This window comes from Lathyrus oleraceus, chromosome 4, assembly GCF_024323335.1.
Source record: "Lathyrus oleraceus cultivar Zhongwan6 chromosome 4, CAAS_Psat_ZW6_1.0, whole genome shotgun sequence".
In the NCBI taxonomy this organism is placed as follows: domain Eukaryota; kingdom Viridiplantae; phylum Streptophyta; class Magnoliopsida; order Fabales; family Fabaceae; genus Lathyrus; species Lathyrus oleraceus.
In genome coordinates this window covers 87,681,186-87,701,480 of record NC_066582.1, presented here as the reverse complement: position 1 = coordinate 87,701,480, position 20,295 = coordinate 87,681,186, and the positions used below count along the sequence as shown (strand labels likewise).

Sequence of the window (20,295 nt, the reverse complement as noted above, 5' to 3'; positions counted from 1 at the left end):
CACAAAGTTATGTTGTTCTTTATAAGTGTATGTATGATTCAATAAAAATCTTTTAAAAAACTGAACCAACCCAAACCATATTGATTTGTTTTAGCTTGGTTCGGTTTTATTTATAAAAGTCAAATGAGTCAAACTGAATCGCATGTTTTTTCTCTTGCGATTCGGATGATTTTTAACGTCAAAACCGCACCGCAAACACCCCTAATTCTCTTCTGTCATGTCAGCATAATGAAAATTTGACTGAAATTTAAATCATATACTATTTATTAAATTTAAAAACTAAGATATATTGACACCAAAATCACACATTTAAAAAAAACCTAAATTGCATTTTAAAATTAAAAAAATACATAAGAGGGAGTCCAGATGAGGCGAATAATACACAGTGCCCTCACACCAAATATTAACTTGTGTGAACCACTCATCGACAGAATGGATATTGTAATCAAACCAATGGATCAGATGCTCTCTGACACATCCAAATATCCAATGCACCTTCCTTTAATCCCATGGTTTTATTTTATGGTACTTACTCACATGCTTTATGCACCCATATTTAAAGTGCACCAAATAAATAAACAATGAGCTACGAGATCACCGGAAAAAGAACATGTGCATTGATTTTATTTTATGGATTTTTGTATCAGTTTTTGAGACACTAGTTTTGGATAAGGTTAGTACTTCAAAATTTAAAACTAAAACTATTTTCTTTTACAAACCATTTAAGAATAAAAAGGTAGAGTATTTTACAATATTAAGAAAACAACAAAAGAACCAACCATCATAACAAACAACAAAGTGAAAACAACTGTGTGAGACTGTGGATTTCATATGAAACCATCAAACTCCACCTGCTGTAGTGCCACTCTTTCTTAGGTTCAACATACTTTTGCTAATCAACCTAATCTTTCACCAACTCACTATAAATATGCACCCAACTTCATACACTCTTCAATCATATATTCACCTCTTTACAAACATTTCTTTCATTGTTAGCTTTTGTTCAACTCAAATTAACTCTATCTTGAAAAATGGCAAAGGGAAATGTTGCTGCTAACTCTCCACTTGAGAGAACTAGTTTGGCTTATCTAGATCAGAGGATGGCCGTGGCCAAGCGCTGTTCTCATGGTAATGCATACTTAACTTTAATGATGACTATGAATCAATCTTTTGTTTTTCCTTTGCTTTTATTTAGTTTTTTGTTTCTCCATTTGTTGTGTAAACAGAAGGTGTGATGGCTGGAGCTAAGGCTGCTGTTGTTGCTACTATTGCCACTGCCATTCCAACTGTAACTCCTCCTCCTATCCTACCTTTTCTATTTTCTTTCATCTTTTTCACACAGATCTCATTATTAGTTTACATTTTGAAATATTCTAAGAGGTTTTTGATATGCAGCTGGCTAGTGTTAGGATGCTACCTTGGGCAAGAGCCAACCTCAATCACACTGCTCAAGCTCTCATTATTTCAACAGGTTAGTTTTGTCTTCTTTATTGTCAAAACATTGAGCTACTATTCTCCTCACAATCATTGTTTGTTGGATACTTACTCTCATATTCTGTTTGTTTCTAGTGGCTGGAGCAGCATATTTCATTGTAGCTGACAAGACTGTCTTGGCAACTGCGAGGAAGAACTCCATCAACCGTACCTCCAATGCATGAACTCCAAATGCATAACTTCAATCATGGATTCGGATGCATCGGTAGATCTTAAATTCTGAATTAACATTAAGCTAGTTTCGTCGTGGATCTCATCATATATGTACTTGTAAATAAAGAATGGTTTGCATCTCAATAGTGACAGAACTCTCATGTACTACCTATCGATCATGCTTAATTATATGAATGCAAATCAATAACTTTTCTTTTCATAATAAGTGGTCAATCCTATATTTAATAGTATAATCCGAACAATTTTTTATTTTATTTTTAAATGTGCACCTTAGGTTGTCAATTTGAGCTAATCAAATATATAAAAAGATGGTTTAATGCAATACTTATTATGATGAAGCTATTTCATCAATGGAGAAAAGATAACAGAAAGAAAAGAGAAAGAAATATCAAGAAAGAAGAATCATAGCTTTATTGGATTATGTAAATGTGGTAATACAGCTCTTATATAGTACACCCTTATCACATTACAGTGAATCAAAATGGTGCTAACTAACCAAATAACCATACAACTAACAATGGTCTAACCATCTGTATTAATCAACTAATTTAATCTACAATGATTAAAGTAGTTAATCTTAACAGCCCCTCTCAAGCTAAGCATGGTGAATGTTGATCATGCCAAGCTTGGAAATAAACTTGTTGAAAGTTGAAGTTGGTAATGCTTTAGTTAGAAAATCAGCAAGCTGCTCATGAGTGAAAATAGGTAGGAGCCGAAGTAAGTCTTGCTGAAGTTTTTCATGGACCAAGTGGCAATCGATTTCGAGATGTTTAGTTCGTTCATGAAACACCGGATTGGACGCAATATGCATTGCGCTTTGGCTGTCACAATAGAGGACAGGAAGTTTGGTACATGTGATGTGCAGCTCCTTCATAAGGACTATCAACCAAAGCAATTCACATGTGGCAAATGACAGCGCCCGATACTCAACCTCCGATGATGATCTGGAAATAGTATCTTGTTTCTTTGCACGCCACAATATGAGAGAAGTACCAAGGAAGAAGCAATATCCTGAAATGGACCTCCTTGAATCAATGCAGCCTGCCCAATCAGAATCTGAGAAGCCAAGAAGTTGTAGTTCAGCATTCCTACGAAACAGAATTCCTCTACCAGGGTTATTCTTCAAGTAGCGTATGATTCTACAAGCAGCATGGTAGTGTGCCATTGTTGGATTGTGAAGAAACTGGCTGAGTTGTTGCATGACATAAGTAATGTCTGGGCATGTGGTGTTAAGGTACAGCAGACGACCTATTAATCGTCTATAAACTCCAATATCTTCAAAAGCTTTGCCATTATCAGCATGTAGTTTAACTAATGGATCAATAGGTGTGGGAGCTGGTTGTTAGATGCCCAAAAGTGCTTATTTGAGCTATCATATGTGGGCATCTTTCACTCTTTTGCCTTGCTCAAATTGCCAAAATCACATTTATTTTACATGGAATGCGTACATTGATAAACAAGCTTGGTGCCTTTGATGTGTTTGTTATTGTGCAGGAAAGGCATGAATTAATTGATAATAAAGACACAAGAGAATTGGCAAAGGAACCAAAGCAAAGGAGCATTTCATCTGCCAGCTCGCTAGGCGAGGATGTGGCGAAGCAAAACCTTCGCTAGGCGAGCTCCTGGCGAAAGGCTCCAGTAAATTGGTTAATTAATTCGCTAGGCGAACTGAAGGCGAAGTGGCAGCGAATTCAGTCTGTTTTGGTGAAATGAGCAGCCAGCACTAGCTCGCTAGGCGAGGCTCTAGCGAGTCCCCAGCGAGCATTCCAGTAGCAAAACCTCTCAACCTCGCTGGGGCGAAGGTTGAAGCGAGTTCTTCGCTAGGCGAAGGTCTGTTCGCTAGGCGAACATGACAGTTCCACAGGCCCAGTTTTCTCTGGGCGCAGGGGCATTTTGTGCCCATTTTTGGCCTTCGCTAGGCGAGCCATTCTGCTCGCCTAGCGAACGTGACAGTTCTGCACTTGTCTATAAGTAGCAGGTGCCACTTTTTGTGCCCATACCACTTTTTACCAACTTTTCCATTTTTTGTACTTTCTCTTAGATATTTTACAGCATTGTTTGGAGGGATTTTTGATGCCCTAATTTCATTTCTCTTCATCTAGCAACCATCTTCCACAAAAAGAAGGTGGATTCCCATCCAACTTCGATCATTCGACTGGGATGTTGATCAACCCTCTTTTCTTACTTGCCGACCAAGCTACCATGAAAATGAGTAGCTAAGTCTCCATTTGTCAAGGTTAGATGTAGGTGATTTCCAAGCTTTGTGTGTAAATGTAAGGATCCTCATTTGTAAACTCTTTAACGGTAAATATATGATGAAAACTTTGTTTCTATTTAAAACTCTTTGTGTTGGTATTTGATCGAGAGATGTTTATCGATTCTTGACCTAGGTTTTCATCCAAACTTGTTTGTTAGCTAGAGATAGTAACGAATGATTTTGTTCACCATAAGGTTGAACCAAAACGTTGTCTTTTTGATAGATTGTGTTCGAGAGAAACAATGGATCAAAATCACAAAACTCACAATGGGTGTTCGAGAGAAACGCATTGAGAGGACTTTGTGAAATTATTTATCATCTAAAGGAGTTTATAATATTGTTGACCGTGCAAAAACATGCAAAGCAAATGTAATCATTGAAACCTAACTCTGACAATATTTCTCATATTAATCAAAACGTAACTTTTACCGCAATTAATTACTTTGTATGCAAGATAACTTGATTAAAACCCAAAACCCTAGTGTTACTTTAAGTTAAGATTAATTCAACCATTGAACGGCAGCGATATCTTACAATCTCTGTGGATACGATAACAAAACCCGACACTTAAAAACTGTCTCAACAAAATGGCGCCGTTGCCGGGGATTGTAAATTGATATTGCGAGCATCGCATTGGTTGTTTAAGTTTTAGCTTGTGAATTTTTGACTTGTGCTTGTAATTCGTTTGGTTTAGTGTGCAGCTTACGTTTTATGCGAGGGAAAATCCCTGTGGACGAACTTCTTTTTGATCCTGAGATCGAGAGAACCGCAAGGAGGCTCAATAGCAAAACAAGACGTAGGAGGCAACAGGCTAGGCAACGCCAAGAGCAAGGAGAAAGTTCTTCAACCACCAATCCACACACATTCGTTCCAAACATGGAGCCACAACCACCACCACCGATTTCTACTCCATGTATCAACAGTCCAAGGAACACCGCTCAGTTTGCTAACCACACAGGAAGGCAAGCTGAGATGAAGACGGGAACTCTGAATTTATTGTATGGGAGTCCATTCACCGGAATGGACCATGAAGACCCATTTGCTTTTCTCACAAAATTCTATGAGATAGCATTGGCTGCCGGAGTGGATCAGGCTCAGGAGCTTCCGTTGTTCAGACGTTTATTTCCTCACGCTTTGCTCGGTAAAGCAAAGGATTGGTATCTCGATCAAACACCTGCCGTAATGACAGATTGGAATGTGTTAGAGGAGAAATTCATTGAAAGATTTTTCTCTCATAACCGATTCATGGAATCGAAGACGGCCATCTCGGTGTTTTCTCAAGGAACCAGTGAATCGTTGAATGAAGCGTGGGAGAGATTCAAGTCCATGCTAAGGAAATGTAAAGGGCATGGATTTGATGAATTAACTCAAATCCATATCTTCAGAAATGGACTTCAACCAAACTGTAAGACGTTGTTGGATGCCACCTCGGGTGGCTCGTTGATGTCAAAGAGTGCCGAAGAAGCCACCAACATTATCAACCGTATGGCTTTGAATGATCTTCAAAGTCAAAGTCGTGGAAGTTCTTTGAAGAAGGCGGGAGTGCTTGAGTTAGGGACAAATGATGCCATACTTGCCCAAAACAAGCTCATCTCACAACAAGTGGAACTTTTAACGCAACAAATCAAAGAGTTAAGAGAACCGTCAAAAGTTAAACAAATAGCTTGTTGTGAACTTTGTAAAGGTGAACATGACACCGGATTTTGTCCACCTCCCGGCTTTGACGAAGTGAACTATATGGCCAATCAACGGGACTATCAACCAAGACAACAACAACCTTATCAACCGCACCCTCAACAACAACAACAACAACAACAACAATTCCAAGGGAACCAAGGGTTCCAACCTAGAAGCAACTATTATCATAACCAAGGTTATGGAGGTGGTTCTTCTAGCCGTCAAAATCCTCCCCAAAATCCGTATCAATCTCAACAACCGCCGGTAGTCAATTCTAAATTGGAAGAGACATTGACGCAATTCATGCAAATGTCAATGGCCAATCAAAAGAGTAATGACGCGGCCATAAAAAATCTTGAAACTCAAGTGGGGCAACTTGCCAAGCAACTAGCTGAACAACAAACCGGTCCTTCTTTCTCGGCCAATACGCAAACAAATCCTAAGGAGCATTGTAAGGCGATTGTGACGAGAAGTGGAAGGGAGTTGGGTAGTGAAAACGAAAAAAGAATGGCGAGTGAAAAAAGAGAGAAAGAGAAGGAGATTGAGGAGGAAATAGTGGAAGAAATGTTGATGGTGAAGTAGGAGTGTGGAGTGATGAGGAAGTAGTTGAAAAGAATAAAAATAATGGTGAAGTTGAAAATGAAAAAAATGTGGAGATTGAGGAGAATAAAAATGATGAGGTAATAAGGAAGGTAGTGAAGAAGCCGAGATGGAAAAGCGCTAGAATAGCGAAAGGGAAGGAGGTAGTGAGCGCTACTCCTGTCCAAAACCTTCCTTACCCTCACGCCCCGTCAAAAAGGGAGAATGAACGGCATTACGCCCGGTTCATGGATATTTTTAAGCAATTACAAATAAACATTCCGTTTGCTGAAGCTTTGGAACAAATGCCAAAGTATGCCAAGTTCATGAAGGACATACTAACCAAAAAGCGGAGGTATACGGAACCGGAGACCATCGTCCTTGATGCGAGCTGTAGTGCCATCATTCAAAGGACGCTTCCTAAGAAAGAGGTTGATCCGGGAAGAGTTACATTGCCGGTTAAAATTGGTGATGTGTATGTCGGAAAGGGACTTATTGACTTGGGGTCGAGCATAAATCTTATACCTTTGTCAATTATCAAGAGGCTTGGCAACATCGAGATTAAGTCTATCCGAATGACATTACAATTGGCGGATAAGTCGACAACCCATCCTCATGGCGTAGCCCAAGATGTGTTGGTAAAGGTCGACAAATTCTTCTTCCCGGTGGATTTCATTGTAATTGATATGGAGGAAGATGATGATGCTCCGCTCATATTGGGCCGACCATTCATGAAGACCGCAAGAATGATGATTGATGTTGATGACGGTTTAATGAAGGTGCGTGTTCAAAATGAGGAGGTCACCTTTGATCTATTCGAGGCGATGAAGCATTCCAAGGATAGACATGATAGCTTTTGAATCGATGTGATCGAAGACGCTATTATGGAAGTTTCAAAGCATATTCACGAGATATCTCCTATGGAGTTAGCTCTCGACGACTCATTGGAGGTTTTCACTGTTGAAGAGGAGCTAGCTCTTGAGGAATGCTTGAAGGAACTTGATAGCTTGGAAGACCTACAACCGTGGGAAGTAGAGGAAGAAAATTTGAAGAAGGAGGTAATTGACGAGAAAGCGTCAATTGAATTAAAAGAGTTACCTTCGACGTTGAAATATGTATTCCTTGATGATACCGAGGACAAGCCGGTTATCATAAGCAACCTTTTGACAATTGAAGAAGAAGCCCGTCTCATATTTGTGCTAAAGACAAATCAAGAAGCTATGGGTTGGACTCTTTCCGATCTTAAAGGAATTAGTCCATCCTATTGTATGCACAAGATTTTGATGGAGGAGGATTTCAAGCCGGTGGCTCAACCACAACGCCGCTTAAATCCTACGATGAAAGAGGTTGTAAGAAAGGAAGTGGTGAAGCTTTTGGATGCGGGAATGATTTACCCGATCTCGGATAGTCCGTGGGTTAGTCCCGTGCACGTGGTTCCGAAGAAGGGTGGAATGACCGTAATCCGTAATGACAAAGACGAATTGATCCCGACTAAAGTTGCCACGGGATGGAGAATGTGTATAGATTATAGACGGTTGAATACCGCGACTCGTAAGGACCATTTTCCACTCCCATTTATGGATCAAATGCTTGAAAGACTATCGGGCCAACAATACTACTGTTTTTTAGACGGCTACTCCGGGTACAACCAAATTGCGGTTGACCCGGTTGATCATGAGAAGACGGCTTTCACGTGTCCGTTTGGAGTGTTCGCATACAGAAAAATGCCTTTTGGGCTTTGCAATGCGCCGTCGACATTTCAACGATGTGTCCAAGCTATTTTTGCCGATCTAATAGAGAAAACAATGGAAGTCTTCATGGATGACTTCTCGGTGTTTGGTGGGACGTTTAGTCTATGCTTGGCAAATTTGAAGACGGTGTTGGAAAGGTGTGTGAAGACTAATTTGGTGCTGAATTGGGAAAAGTGTCACTTTATGGTGACCGAGGGGATTGTGCTAGGCCACAAAGTCTCTAAAAGGGGGCTTGAAGTGGATAGAGCTAAAGTTGACGTAATTGAAAAATTACCCCCTCCGGTCAATGTGAAGGGCATCCGTAGTTTTTTGGGGCACGCGGGGTTCTACCGGCGCTTCATCAAGGACTTCTCAAAGGTGGCTAAACCTTTGAGCAATTTACTCGCCAAAGATCAGGTATTTCTCTTCACCGACGATTGTTTGCAAGCTTTCGAGGTTTTAAAAGAAAAATTGGTTACCGCTCCAATAATAGTCGCTCCCAATTGGAATGAAAATTTTGAACTAATGTGTGACGCGAGTGACTATGCCGTTGGAGCGGTACTTGGCCAAAGAAAGGACAAAACTTTTCATGCTATACATTATGCGAGTAAGGTTCTTAACGAGGCTCAAATAAATTATGCCACAACGGAAAAAGAACTACTCGCAATAGTGTATGCGCTAGAAAAGTTTAGGTCCTATCTTATAGGGTCTAAAGTCGTGGTGTACACCGACCACGCGGCGATTAAATATCTGCTGACCAAGCCGGATTCGAAGCAAAGGCTCATCCGTTGGATCCTCTTGTTACAAGAATTCGATGTCGAAATTAAAGACAAGAAGGGGTCGGAAAACTTGGTAGCGGATCATTTATCCCGCTTGGTGAATGTCGAGGTTACCGCATCTGAAAAGGAAATCCGGGAAGAATTTCCTGATGAAAAATTGTTTAAGGTTCAAGTTAGGCCGTGGTTTGCAGACTTTGCAAACCACAAGGCTAGTGGTTGTGTGCCGGCCGATCTAACTTCGAACCAAAAGAGGAAGTTCCTTTCGGATGCGAAGTATTATGTTTGGGATGACCCATACTTGTTTAAGTTGGGTAGCGATAACCTGTTAAGGAGATGCGTAACTGGTGATGAAGCCCAGAGCATCCTTTGGCATTGTCACAACTCGCCTTATGGCGGTCATTATAATGGGGTTAGAACGGCCACTAAAATTCTTCAATCGGGATTTTATTGGCCAACTATTTTTAAAGACGCACATACCCATGCGCAAAGTTGTGACAGTTGCCAAAGAAGTGGTGGGATAGGTAAGAGAGATGAGATGCCTCTCCAAAATATCCAAGAAGTGGAAGTGTTCGATTGTTGGGGCATAGATTTTGTTGGACCTTTCCCACCCTCTTACGGGAATGAGTACATGCTTGTAGCTGTTGATTATGTCTCTAAGTGGGTTGAGGCGATTGCCTCACCTCGGGCGGATGCCAAAACGGTGATAAAATTTTTAAAGAAAAACATCTTTTCTCGTTTTGGAACACCCCGAGTGTTGATAAGTGACGGAGGGTCACACTTTTGCAATGCACCTTTGGAAACAATTCTAAAACATTATGGTGTGTCGCATAGGGTGACAACTCCGTACCACCCTCAGGCTAACGGGCAAGCGGAGGTCTCTAATCGAGAGATTAAGAGAATCCTAGAAAAAACCGTGTCGAGTTCTAAAAAAGAGTGGTCCCAAAAATTGGACGAAGCATTATGGGCCTACCGTACGGCCTTTAAAGCTCCAATTGGCCTAACTCCGTTTCAATTGGTATTTGGTAAAACTTGCCATTTGCCGGTTGAATTGGAGCACAAGGCCTTGTGGGCCCTCAAATTTTTAAATTTTGAGAATGAGTCGGCCGGTGAAAAAAGGAAAGTACAACTACTTGAGTTGGAGGAGATGCGCAATGCCGCATACCACTCAAGTTGGTTGTACAAGGAAAAAGCCAAGAAATATCATGACAAGAAGATCCGAACCAAAGAATTCGTGCCCGGACAATTGGTCTTATTGTTCAACTCCCGGTTGAAGTTGTTTCCCGGGAAGTTGAAATCAAAATGGTCCGGGCCATTTCGGGTGAAAGAAGTAAAAGAATACGGGGCCATTATCATTGAAGACATGGACGAGAAAGACAGTTGGACCGTGAACGGCCAACGATTGAAAGTGTATCTCGGCGGTCATGTGGATCGCGAGAGTTGTGCTCAGCCGCTCGATGCTCCTCTGTGAGCATCGCACCGTCGAGCTTAGCCGACGTTAAACAAGCGCTAGTTGGGAGGCACCCCAACATTGTAAGTATTTCCTGTTTTATGTTCGATGTTGTATGAGTATTGTGTGCTTTTTCAGGCTGGATGACATGCAAGTGCTGCATTTGCAAAAGCACTTGCTGTCATGCTCGCTTGCAGCTCGCTAGGCGAGGCTGCAGCGAGCGCTCTCGCTGGCTGTTCGCTAGGCGAGGCAGTAGCGAGCGCACCAGTACTGTTCTATTTAAACAGTTCAGCAGGGCAGTTTTGCCCTTACCCTAAAAATTCTTCTAAACTGTTCTGCTGAAGCGTGCGATTTGCCTTCTCAAATTCTCTACTGTGCATCCATATCAACAACATTTGTGTGTCGGTCAATTGCAAACACTTCCCACTTCTCCTTTCCAAATCCGTTTACCTCAAGGTTTGCCCTATTGCATGTTTCTTTTGTTGCATTATTTATTTCCAAATTTGAATGGTAAATAGGATAGGTGTGATAGGAACCTTGAGGTTGCATGCAATTTTGGGAGTTTGCAATGTTGTGCATTTAGGTTTTTAAATTGGGGATTTACTCTTACTTAGGTTTTCCATGAAATTAGGTATCCCCAATAGCATAGAACAATTCATAGTCATGAGAAATCATTGGGTTTTGCTGTGGAAACCTTGTATGTACAGGTTTTGGGGGAAACAATTTTGAAAATGCAGAAAACCCCAAAACCCGTAAGGTTCGCTAGCACTCGCTAGGCGAACCTGGGGCGAGCATTCGCTGCCACTTCGCTAGGCGAAGCAGCAGCGAGCAAACCAGTCCCTTATAAAAACTGTTTTGGTTCTAATCTGTTTGTTTCGTGTTTGTTGCTTTATCTCTTGTTTTGCAGAATGGAGTCAAGAGCTAGTGCTGGCAAGAAAAGAAAGGGAGCGGCAACTACTTCACGAACCGTGCCGATCCAATTAGACCACGACAAGTTTGTGGGCCCGAAACAAGCGGCACGGTACATCGCTTTGGAGAAGCGAAACATTTTGCCTGAGAAGCGGTTTCTGATCAACCCACAGGGCACGTATCGGAGTTTTGCCGGGTTGATCGATACAAAGAAATGGGATAGGTTGATAAATCCCTTGGAACACTATGACATCGCTACAGTGCGGGAGTTCTACGCTAACGCATTGCCTGATGATGATGAGCCCTTCACTTGGGTCTCTAGAGTGGCCGGTCGGCCAGTTCCTTTTGACAGGGATACGATCAACCAAATCCTCGGGGAGCCGCTTCAGCTGGGTGCTGATGAAAGAGACCAGTACCATATTGACCTCCGGCTGCACAAGGATATCCCAGCAATTACAGCCGCCCTGCTTTTACCAGGGAAATCAGTTGAGCCGAACCCATCTGGGGTTCCTATGAGATATCATCGGGAGGACATGACTCCCATGGCTCAGCTGATTCTTCTTCTGGTTTTGACCAACATACAACCCAAATCCCACACATCTACTGTGCCGATCCCTGTGGCACATTTAGTACATTCCATCCTCGCCAATGTTGAGATTGATGTGGCGAGGATCATTGCCAATGAGCTGAAGACGGTAATTGAGAGCGGACTGAAGTCGGGGGCTCGGGTGAATTGCCCCCTTGCATTCCCTTGTTTGATTATGAGCCTGTGCATTAAGGCACGAGTGCGACTTCCGTCTCGGGGTCAGGTTAGGATCCCGGCTCCTATTGATGACCGGTATGTGGCAAAATACTGCAAAGCTAAGGCCACCGGCAGCAGTGCAGCCTCAGGTAGCACTAGGGTTTCTGATGGTCCTAGTGCTTCTACTCCCAGGGTCGATCCATACCTGCGGGCTGCGTGTGAATTCAATTTCGAGTGGATGGCAGCATCGCAGAGGGCTATGATTGACATGCACGACTCGATGCAGCGTTTGCAGCTGCAGGGTAGTGGTGCACATGCTTTGATGACACGGGAGCAGTTTCTGACTAATGCAAATTGGCCCGTGGACGTGCCAGTCTATTCTGAGGGGGTGGGAGCTGATGATGATGATGAGGATGATGATGAGGCGACCGGTTCTGAGGCCGGTAGTGAGGAGGAGTCTTGAGCCCTTTGTGGGTTAAGTTTTTGTTTTTTGTATTTCAGTTTTTTTTATTATGGCATTTTTATTTGTACTTTTGAATTTTGTATTTTGACCATGGGTTGTACTATTGGGGTGTTTTGTCCCCCACGAACAAAATTTTATTTTTCAGTTAATGATATTTATGTTTGTTGTTAATTTTGTGTGTTTAATAAATTTTTGGTTGAATGAGTGGCAAACCCTTCTAGATTGGTTGCTCCTCAAGAAGTACCCAATGAAGGTGCATCCGAGCTTGGATGGCAATGATAAGAATAACAAGTGAATGAAGCTAAGGTACATGGTTACCGTCGGCTAGAATTTTAGAATGCATTAGGAACTTTACTCTTTTTGGTAAATTGAATATTGTCTTTGTGCAACATAATTGAATGAATGTTTCATCTAGAACCTAAACCACAAAGTGTGAGGAAACCTCCATTGTTCACTTAAATGCTGGATTCTAATAAGTTTTGTTGATTCATGTGATTCATTATTTGTCTGTTATTATTGTGAAATTGTGGAAGCAATTAGAAATGATCAAGGCACTTGTTTTCTTTCGAGCACAACTACATCCAAAAACAACTTACCTGTGAGTAGAGAGAGTATTTGTTAACCCCTTTGAGCCTAAACAGTTGAATCTCGGCTTGAAATAAAGCGAGATCTCAAAAATCTTTTTTTTTACAACCCGGAAAATATTGATTATTGTTCTTTTGCCGTAAGAAGTTAAGAGCATTCACTTAGGTTGTGGAAGAAATAAGTTGGGGAGAACGAAAAAGAATCGGTAAATTCCACAACTCTTGAAAAAGAAAAGAAAAACCGAGCAAGCATAGAAAAATATATGTATAGAAAATGTAGAAAATAAACATCTATTTTGTACATTTGATGTGAAAGAAAAGAACAAAAATATAAAGAATGAAAATGAATGCTTGCTTGGAAGAAAAATAGTGAAAAATAAGAGTTGAGTTGTGGAATATGTGTTGTGAAGGTTACAAATAAGAAACAGATGAAACAAGTCGAGTAGTGTGAATAATACTGTGAATGTCTCTTTTGCATCGGCACTTTCGTTTCAATGGCCTTAGAAATGACCCTTGTTTGTTAACCTGACCAAGCTTCAACCGAAAAGCCCTTAGTGATCTTTATGCTTCCACAGTACCATTTATGATTGATTAGACATTGTATGAATCTGTTTGATTTCTTCATTATTTGTTAGAGAGTGAGATTAGTCCCGCGGTTGCAAACGCGCAAAATCTTCATTCCTTATTCGAAGAGGAGAGATAGGATGATGCATTCAGAATAGCATTGTTGTAGATAGATAAATATTTTGCATTGCTATTTAAGTTTAAGTTCCTAGGTATTATTTTATTCGAACCGTTGGGAACTTGTATATGCGAATTTCGCTTGTGTTTGAGCCGTTTATCCAACTTCGGAGAAACTGTTTCTTTATGCAAATCCTCTTGTCTTTCAAGAGGCATACTTTGCTTGAGGACAAGCAAGAATCTAGTTGGGGAGAGTTGTTAGATGCCCAAAAGTGCTTATTTGAGCTATCATATGTGGGCATCTTTCACTCTTTTGCCTTGCTCAAATTGCCAAAATCACATTTATTTTACATGGAATGCGTACATTGATAAACAAGCTTGGTGCCTTTGATGTGTTTGTTATTGTGCAGGAAAGGCATGAATTAATTGATAATAAAGACACAAGAGAATTGGCAAAGGAACCAAAGCAAAGGAGCATTTCATCTGCCAGCTCGCTAGGCGAGGATGTGGCGAAGCAAAACCTTCGCTAGGCGAGCTCCTGGCGAAAGGCTCCAGTAAATTGGTTAATTAATTCGCTAGGCGAACTGAAGGCGAAGTGGCAGCGAATTCAGTCTGTTTTGGTGAAATGAGCAGCCAGCACTAGCTCGCTAGGCGAGGCTCTAGCGAGTCCCCAGCGAGCATTCCAGTAGCAAAACCTCTCAACCTCGCTGGGGCGAAGGTTGAAGCGAGTTCTTCGCTAGGCGAAGGTCTGTTCGCTAGGCGAACATGACAGTTCCACAGGCCCAGTTTTCTCTGGGCGCAGGGGCATTTTGTGCCCATTTTTGGCCTTCGCTAGGCGAGCCATTCTGCTCGCCTAGCGAACGTGACAGTTCTGCACTTGTCTATATGTAGCAGGTGCCACTTTTTGTGCCCATACCACTTTTTACCAACTTTTCCATTTTTTGTACTTTCTCTTAGATATTTTACAGCATTGTTTGGAGGGATTTTTGATGCCCTAATTTCATTTATCTTCATCTAGCAACCATCTTCCACAAAAAGAAGGTGGATTCCCATCCAACTTCGATCATTCGACTGGGATGTTGATCAACCCTCTTTTCTTACTTGCCGACCAAGCTACCATGAAAATGAGTAGCTAAGTCTCCATTTGTCAAGGTTAGATGTAGGTGATTTCCAAGCTTTGTGTGTAAATGTAAGGATCCTCATTTGTAAACTCTTTAACGGTAAATATATGATGAAAACTTTGTTTCTATTTAAAACTCTTTGTGTTGGTATTTGATCGAGAGATGTTTATCGATTCTTGACCTAGGTTTTCATCCAAACTTGTTTGTTAGCTAGAGATAGTAACGAATGATTTTGTTCACCATAAGGTTGAACCAAAACGTTGTCTTTTTGATAGATTGTGTTCGAGAGAAACAATGGATCAAAATCACAAAACTCACAATGGGTGTTCGAGAGAAACGCATTGAGAGGACTTTGTGAAATTATTTATCATCTAAAGGAGTTTATAATATTGTTGACCGTGCAAAAACATGCAAAGCAAATGTAATCATTGAAACCTAACTCTGACAATATTTCTCATATTAATCAAAACGTAACTTTTACCGCAATTAATTACTTTGTATGCAAGATAACTTGATTAAAACCCAAAACCCTAGTGTTACTTTAAGTTAAGATTAATTCAACCATTGAACGGCAGCGATATCTTACAATCTCTGTGGATACGATAACAAAACCCGACACTTAAAAACTGTCTCAACACTGGTTTGGATCCAAGCATGCCAGATTCCTGCAAGAGATCAAGACAGTATTTTCGTTGTGATAGTGAAATCCCTACCTTTGAATGAGCAACTTCGAGGCCAAGGAAATACTTGAGTATGCCCAGGTTTTTTATGCTAAAATTTTCATCTAGAATGAGTTTAATACGATCAAATTCAGACATAGAGGTTCCAGCTAGGATTATGTCATCAACATAGACTAAAATAGCTGTAAAGTGAGCATCAGTTTTCAAAGTGAAGAGGGAATAATCAGAAGTAGATTGAGTGTACCCTTGCTGAAGTAAAAGAGCCGTTAGTTTTTCATACCATTTGCGACTGGCTTGTTTCAGACCATATAAACTCTTTTGGAGTTTGCATACTTGATTGGGCCTGTGACATGTAACACCTTCAAGTATAGTCATATACACATCTTCCTGCAATTCCCCATGTAAAAAGGCATTGTTAACATCAAGTTGATGTAAAAACCAATTGTTGATGGTTGTAGTTGCAAGAAGAGTTCTGACAGTAGTAAGCTTTGCTACAGGTGAGAAAGTGTCAAATAAATCAAGCCCTTCAATTTGGTTGTAACCTTTGGAAACAAGTCTAGCTTTATACCTCTCTATTGTGCCATCTGCTCTATACTTTACTTTGAACACCCATCTGTTACCAATTGGTTTGACATGTGGTGGCAAATCAACTATGTTCCAAGTTCTATTCTTGTCTAATGCATCTAATTCAGACTTCATGGCCTTGATCCAATGTTCAGACAAACATGCTTCTTTGTAGTTCTTTGGCTCATGTGTAAGAGTGATATTGGATGCAAAGGCACGGTGAGATGCAGACAAAAAATGCAGAGAATCATAATTTGAAATAGGATAATTAATTTTGGTTGTACCTGATGATGACTTGACTGCTGATGCATCAGATGTATTGCACACATAATCTGAGAGATAATGAGGTGTATGTTTAGCTCTAACAGACCTAAATTGGATGTTGTCATTTTCAATATCTGGTGTATCAGGGACATATTGAGTGTCATGGTTCTCATCAGCATTTTCTAAAGATTCAGGGTCAATGTTAGAATGGTGCAGTGTGTCAATGGTTGTGTTAGGATGATGCTCATGTTCCTCAACTGTGGATTCAATGCTTTGTGATGGAACAGGTATAATGGGCGCATGTTGTGGTGATTCAATGGGATCTTTGTAAGGATGATAGTTCCAATTAATGGAATTGGCATTTGAATAGGGGAAAATGTGCTCATGATGTATGACATTTCTAGAAACAAGAATTGTATGACTGTTAATATCATAGAGTATCACACCCTTCATACCATTCTTGTATCCTAAGAAAAAACATTTTCAACCTCTTGGCTCAAGTTTTGTTCTATGCATATGTAATGTGGATGCAAAAGCTAGAGATCCAAACACTTTGAGACTATGCATATCTGGATGTGCATTGTGCAATATGAAATGAGGAGAAAGATTGTTTAAAACTGGTGTAGGAAGTTTATTTATAATGAATGTTGCATGTAAAATAGCATAGGACCCGAATTCCTTTGGAAGTTTTGATTGAAAAAGAAGGGCTCTTCCAACATTTAGTAAATGTTGATGTTTCCTCTCCACTCGACCATTTTGTTGTGGAGATTCAACACAACTTGTTTGATGAATGATTCCCTTAGATGCAAAAAATTCAGGGATGTTAAATTCATAACCATTATCAGTTCTGATAGTTTTGGCATGAAGCTTATGTTGACTTTCTATGAGACTAATAAAGTTTATAACATGTTGTCTAGCTTCAGATTTGGCTTTCATTAATGTTATCCATGTGTATCTGCTACAGTCATCGACAGTAGTTAAAAAATATGAATGACCATGTAAAGATTGGACTGCAAGGGGTCCCCAAATGTCAAAATGGATCAAGTCATAAGGGTGTGCAGCTCTATTATTACTAACAGTATAAGAAAGCTTTCTTTGTCTAGCATAGCAACAGAGATCACAAACATCTTTATGATTAACTTTGATAAAAGGAAATTGGGAATGTAAGTACAATAATCTGTTTTGAGATAAGTGTCCTAATCTAAAATGCCATAAGGCTCTATCTGGTAAAGTGACATTGGCTGCTAGGGAAGAAGTTAAATCAAGTGTGTGTGTAGCAGGTGAATCATTATCTCTTAGTGTTAGGTAGTACAATCCATCTTTCTGCTCAGCAGAACCAGTCATCTTCATGGTGATTTTGTCATGTATGACACATTGTGATTTGAGGAAATTGGCATTATAATTAGAGGATTCACACAACTTTGAAACAGATAATAAGTTTAGAGAAAATTCAGGAATCAAAAGAACATGATGCACAATGAAATCAGGAGAAAAATAAATTGTGCCAGAGTGGTTAGCAACAAGGCATTGTCCATTTGGCAATCTAACAGTGATGGGGATAATTTTCTTATATGAATGAAACCATTGGACAGAACTACATATGTGATCAGTATCTCCTGAATCAATGATCCAAGAACCACTACTACTACTATGCATGCAATGATATGTGTTACCTGTTGATGGATGACCAACAGCAACTTGGTTGGAAGAAGCATGTCCTGAAGATTGGCCAATGCTTGATTTCTGAATTAGATCCATTAAGGCACTGAATTGACCTTGAGTCATAGGTGAATTGTCACTTTTAATGTCAGCACCATGAGATGAAGATCCATCATCATTTCCATCTGATGCCACATTGTTAGCTGAATTCTAAAACTGTTTCTGCATATGAGGTGGTACACCATGTTTCTTGAAGCAATTTTCAACAATGTGATTAGTCTTGCCACAGAATGTGCAAACATGAACACCATGCTTGAATGCATTATTTCTTACTCCAAACCTCTTGGAATCAGCAGCATTAATCAGTGTTTGAGACTCATCATTTGGAATAGGGAGCTGAATTTGTCGTTCATGTTGGATAACCATGGAGAATATCTTATTCATAGTTGGCAAAGGATCCATTAACAAGATTTAGGACTTCACTACAACAAATTGGTCATTTAAACCAGTCAAGAATCTGATAATTTGCAGCAGCTGATGATGAGATCTTGCACTGCGCATAGCTTCACAGGAACACTTTATGCAACAAGTACAAGTTGGTAAAGGCAAATACAGATCTAGTTCTTCCCAAAGAATTTTAAGATCAGAGAAAAAATCAGTTACTGATTTGGTTTCTTGCTTTAGATTATATATTTCTTGCTGCAGCTCAGAAATACGTATGAGATCACCCTGAGAAAACCTTTCTTTCAAATCGTTCCATACATCAAGCGCATTCTCCATGAAAACTATAGACTGAGAAATTGAATCTGAAACAGAGTTCATGATCCAAGAATGTACAAGCATGTTGCAGCGATTCCAGGCACGCAGAGATGGATTGAAAGAATCAGCGGGAACAGGAAGAGATCCATCAATGAACTCAATCTTCATTTTGCCACCAATAGCCCTCTTCATGCTTCGAGCCCATGAATGATAGTTGGAACCAGTGAGTTTTGGAAGAATTGTAACAGAACCGGGACCATCGCTGGGGTGAACAAAATAGGGTGAAGTTTGATCCAAAGCAGGATCAATTGATGAAGCTCGAGAAGGAGCCATGGATGCAGAAGGAAGTGAATGAAGAAAAGAAATGAAGTAGAAGGATTCAGTTGGATAGCAGCGGAAGGAGGCTCGAATTGGCGAATGATACCATATTATGATGAAGTTATTTCATCAATGGAGAAAAGATAACAGAAAGAAAAGAGAAAGAAATATCAAGAAAGAAGAATCATAGTTTTATTGGATTATGCAAATGTGGTAATACAGCTGTTATATAGTACAACCTTATCACATAACAACCAATCAAAATGGTGCTAACTAACCAAATAACCATACAACTAACAATGGCCTAACCAACTGTATTAATCAACTAATTTAATCTACAATGATTAAAGTAGTTAATCTTAACAATACTAAATAATTCACATGTGTATAATATTTTGATCATATACTGAATTGTGAAAATTCATATAGAGAAAAGTGGCAACTGAAGTCTAGCTACGACTTTTATGTGCGGCTTGCAAGTATAATTCAGAATGAATTTTTTTTTTAAAAAGAAAAAATTAACTCATGTGTTAGCGGGAGAAGTTGGGTAGCACATGCTACCCCATGTAATGAACTCTAGATGTAAGTTATTTAAACTTTCACAGTATTTAATTTTATGAAGGAAGAGAGATAAAGACTATATATAAAATTTAAGTTATTTGTTACAAAAGGTACTAATAAAAAACATTTTAAATTTGTATTTAATTTTATTTGTTCTCTTATACTTTAGTATTAAAATATTATGAGATGTAGTTAAATATTTGTTTTTGAGCGTATGTGTATAATTGAGGCATGGGGTAGTTGAGAATATATTATGCGTTGTAACAATTTTCACGGTGATATTCTCTAGTTATTATTTGACAACGACCGTGTTTGTTTGTTTTTTCCTTTTTGGAACTTCCATGTTAAACTCTTGTGTTGTTATTATGTTCCTCTTTTTCTCTATGCATTTATTTTGTCAACAACGGGTATCAAAGTTTTTTATTCGATCCAGGTATAAAAGTTCTTAATATGCATTGTGGTTGCAGTTTTGTTTTATCTTTCACATCAAAAAATGAATGATGGTGTTGTGAAAGAGGTGTTGAGCTACAGTCATAAGTTCTATTATACAGTTTGGGTTAGAGAAAATTGATAGAAGAATTATTTTTGACCTGTGAAAAGTTCAAGTCAAAGATGTGTTCATACAATAAAGATTACACAAAGTGTGGAATTATGTTGGTGGTTGAAGAGCTTCATGCCAATATGTGAAGTTCTTGGAGTATTAGTTTAACTTCAAGTGAAATATATTCTTCATAATAGAATATTTAATTGTGGGTGTTTACAATGTGAAATTTTTGGAGTGATTTATCTTTAAGTGAAATACATTTTTTATGATAGAGTATGATAGTTCTTTTTGAATTATGATTGCCAGTAA

At 39.6% G+C, this 20,295-nt stretch overlaps 1 protein-coding gene across 2 annotated transcripts in view; it reads left to right on the top strand.

Moving 5' to 3' along the window:
- Positions 1-753: 753 nt before the first annotated feature.
- Positions 754-20,295, top strand: part of LOC127073587 (early nodulin-93) — a 57,472-nt gene continuing 37,930 nt past the window's right edge. The window contains exons 1-4 of one of the 2 annotated variants that reach the window (XM_051014763.1): positions 754-1,128; positions 1,227-1,288; positions 1,396-1,471; positions 1,570-1,873. In XM_051014763.1, coding sequence (XP_050870720.1) covers positions 1,032-1,128; positions 1,227-1,288; positions 1,396-1,471; positions 1,570-1,658 — 324 coding nt within the window. In that variant the 5' untranslated portion in view covers positions 754-1,031 and the 3' untranslated portion in view covers positions 1,659-1,873. Of the gene's footprint in view, positions 1,129-1,226; positions 1,289-1,395; positions 1,472-1,569; positions 1,874-20,295 lie in introns of those variants that run through there. The other variant, XM_051014764.1, reaches the window with a different exon arrangement.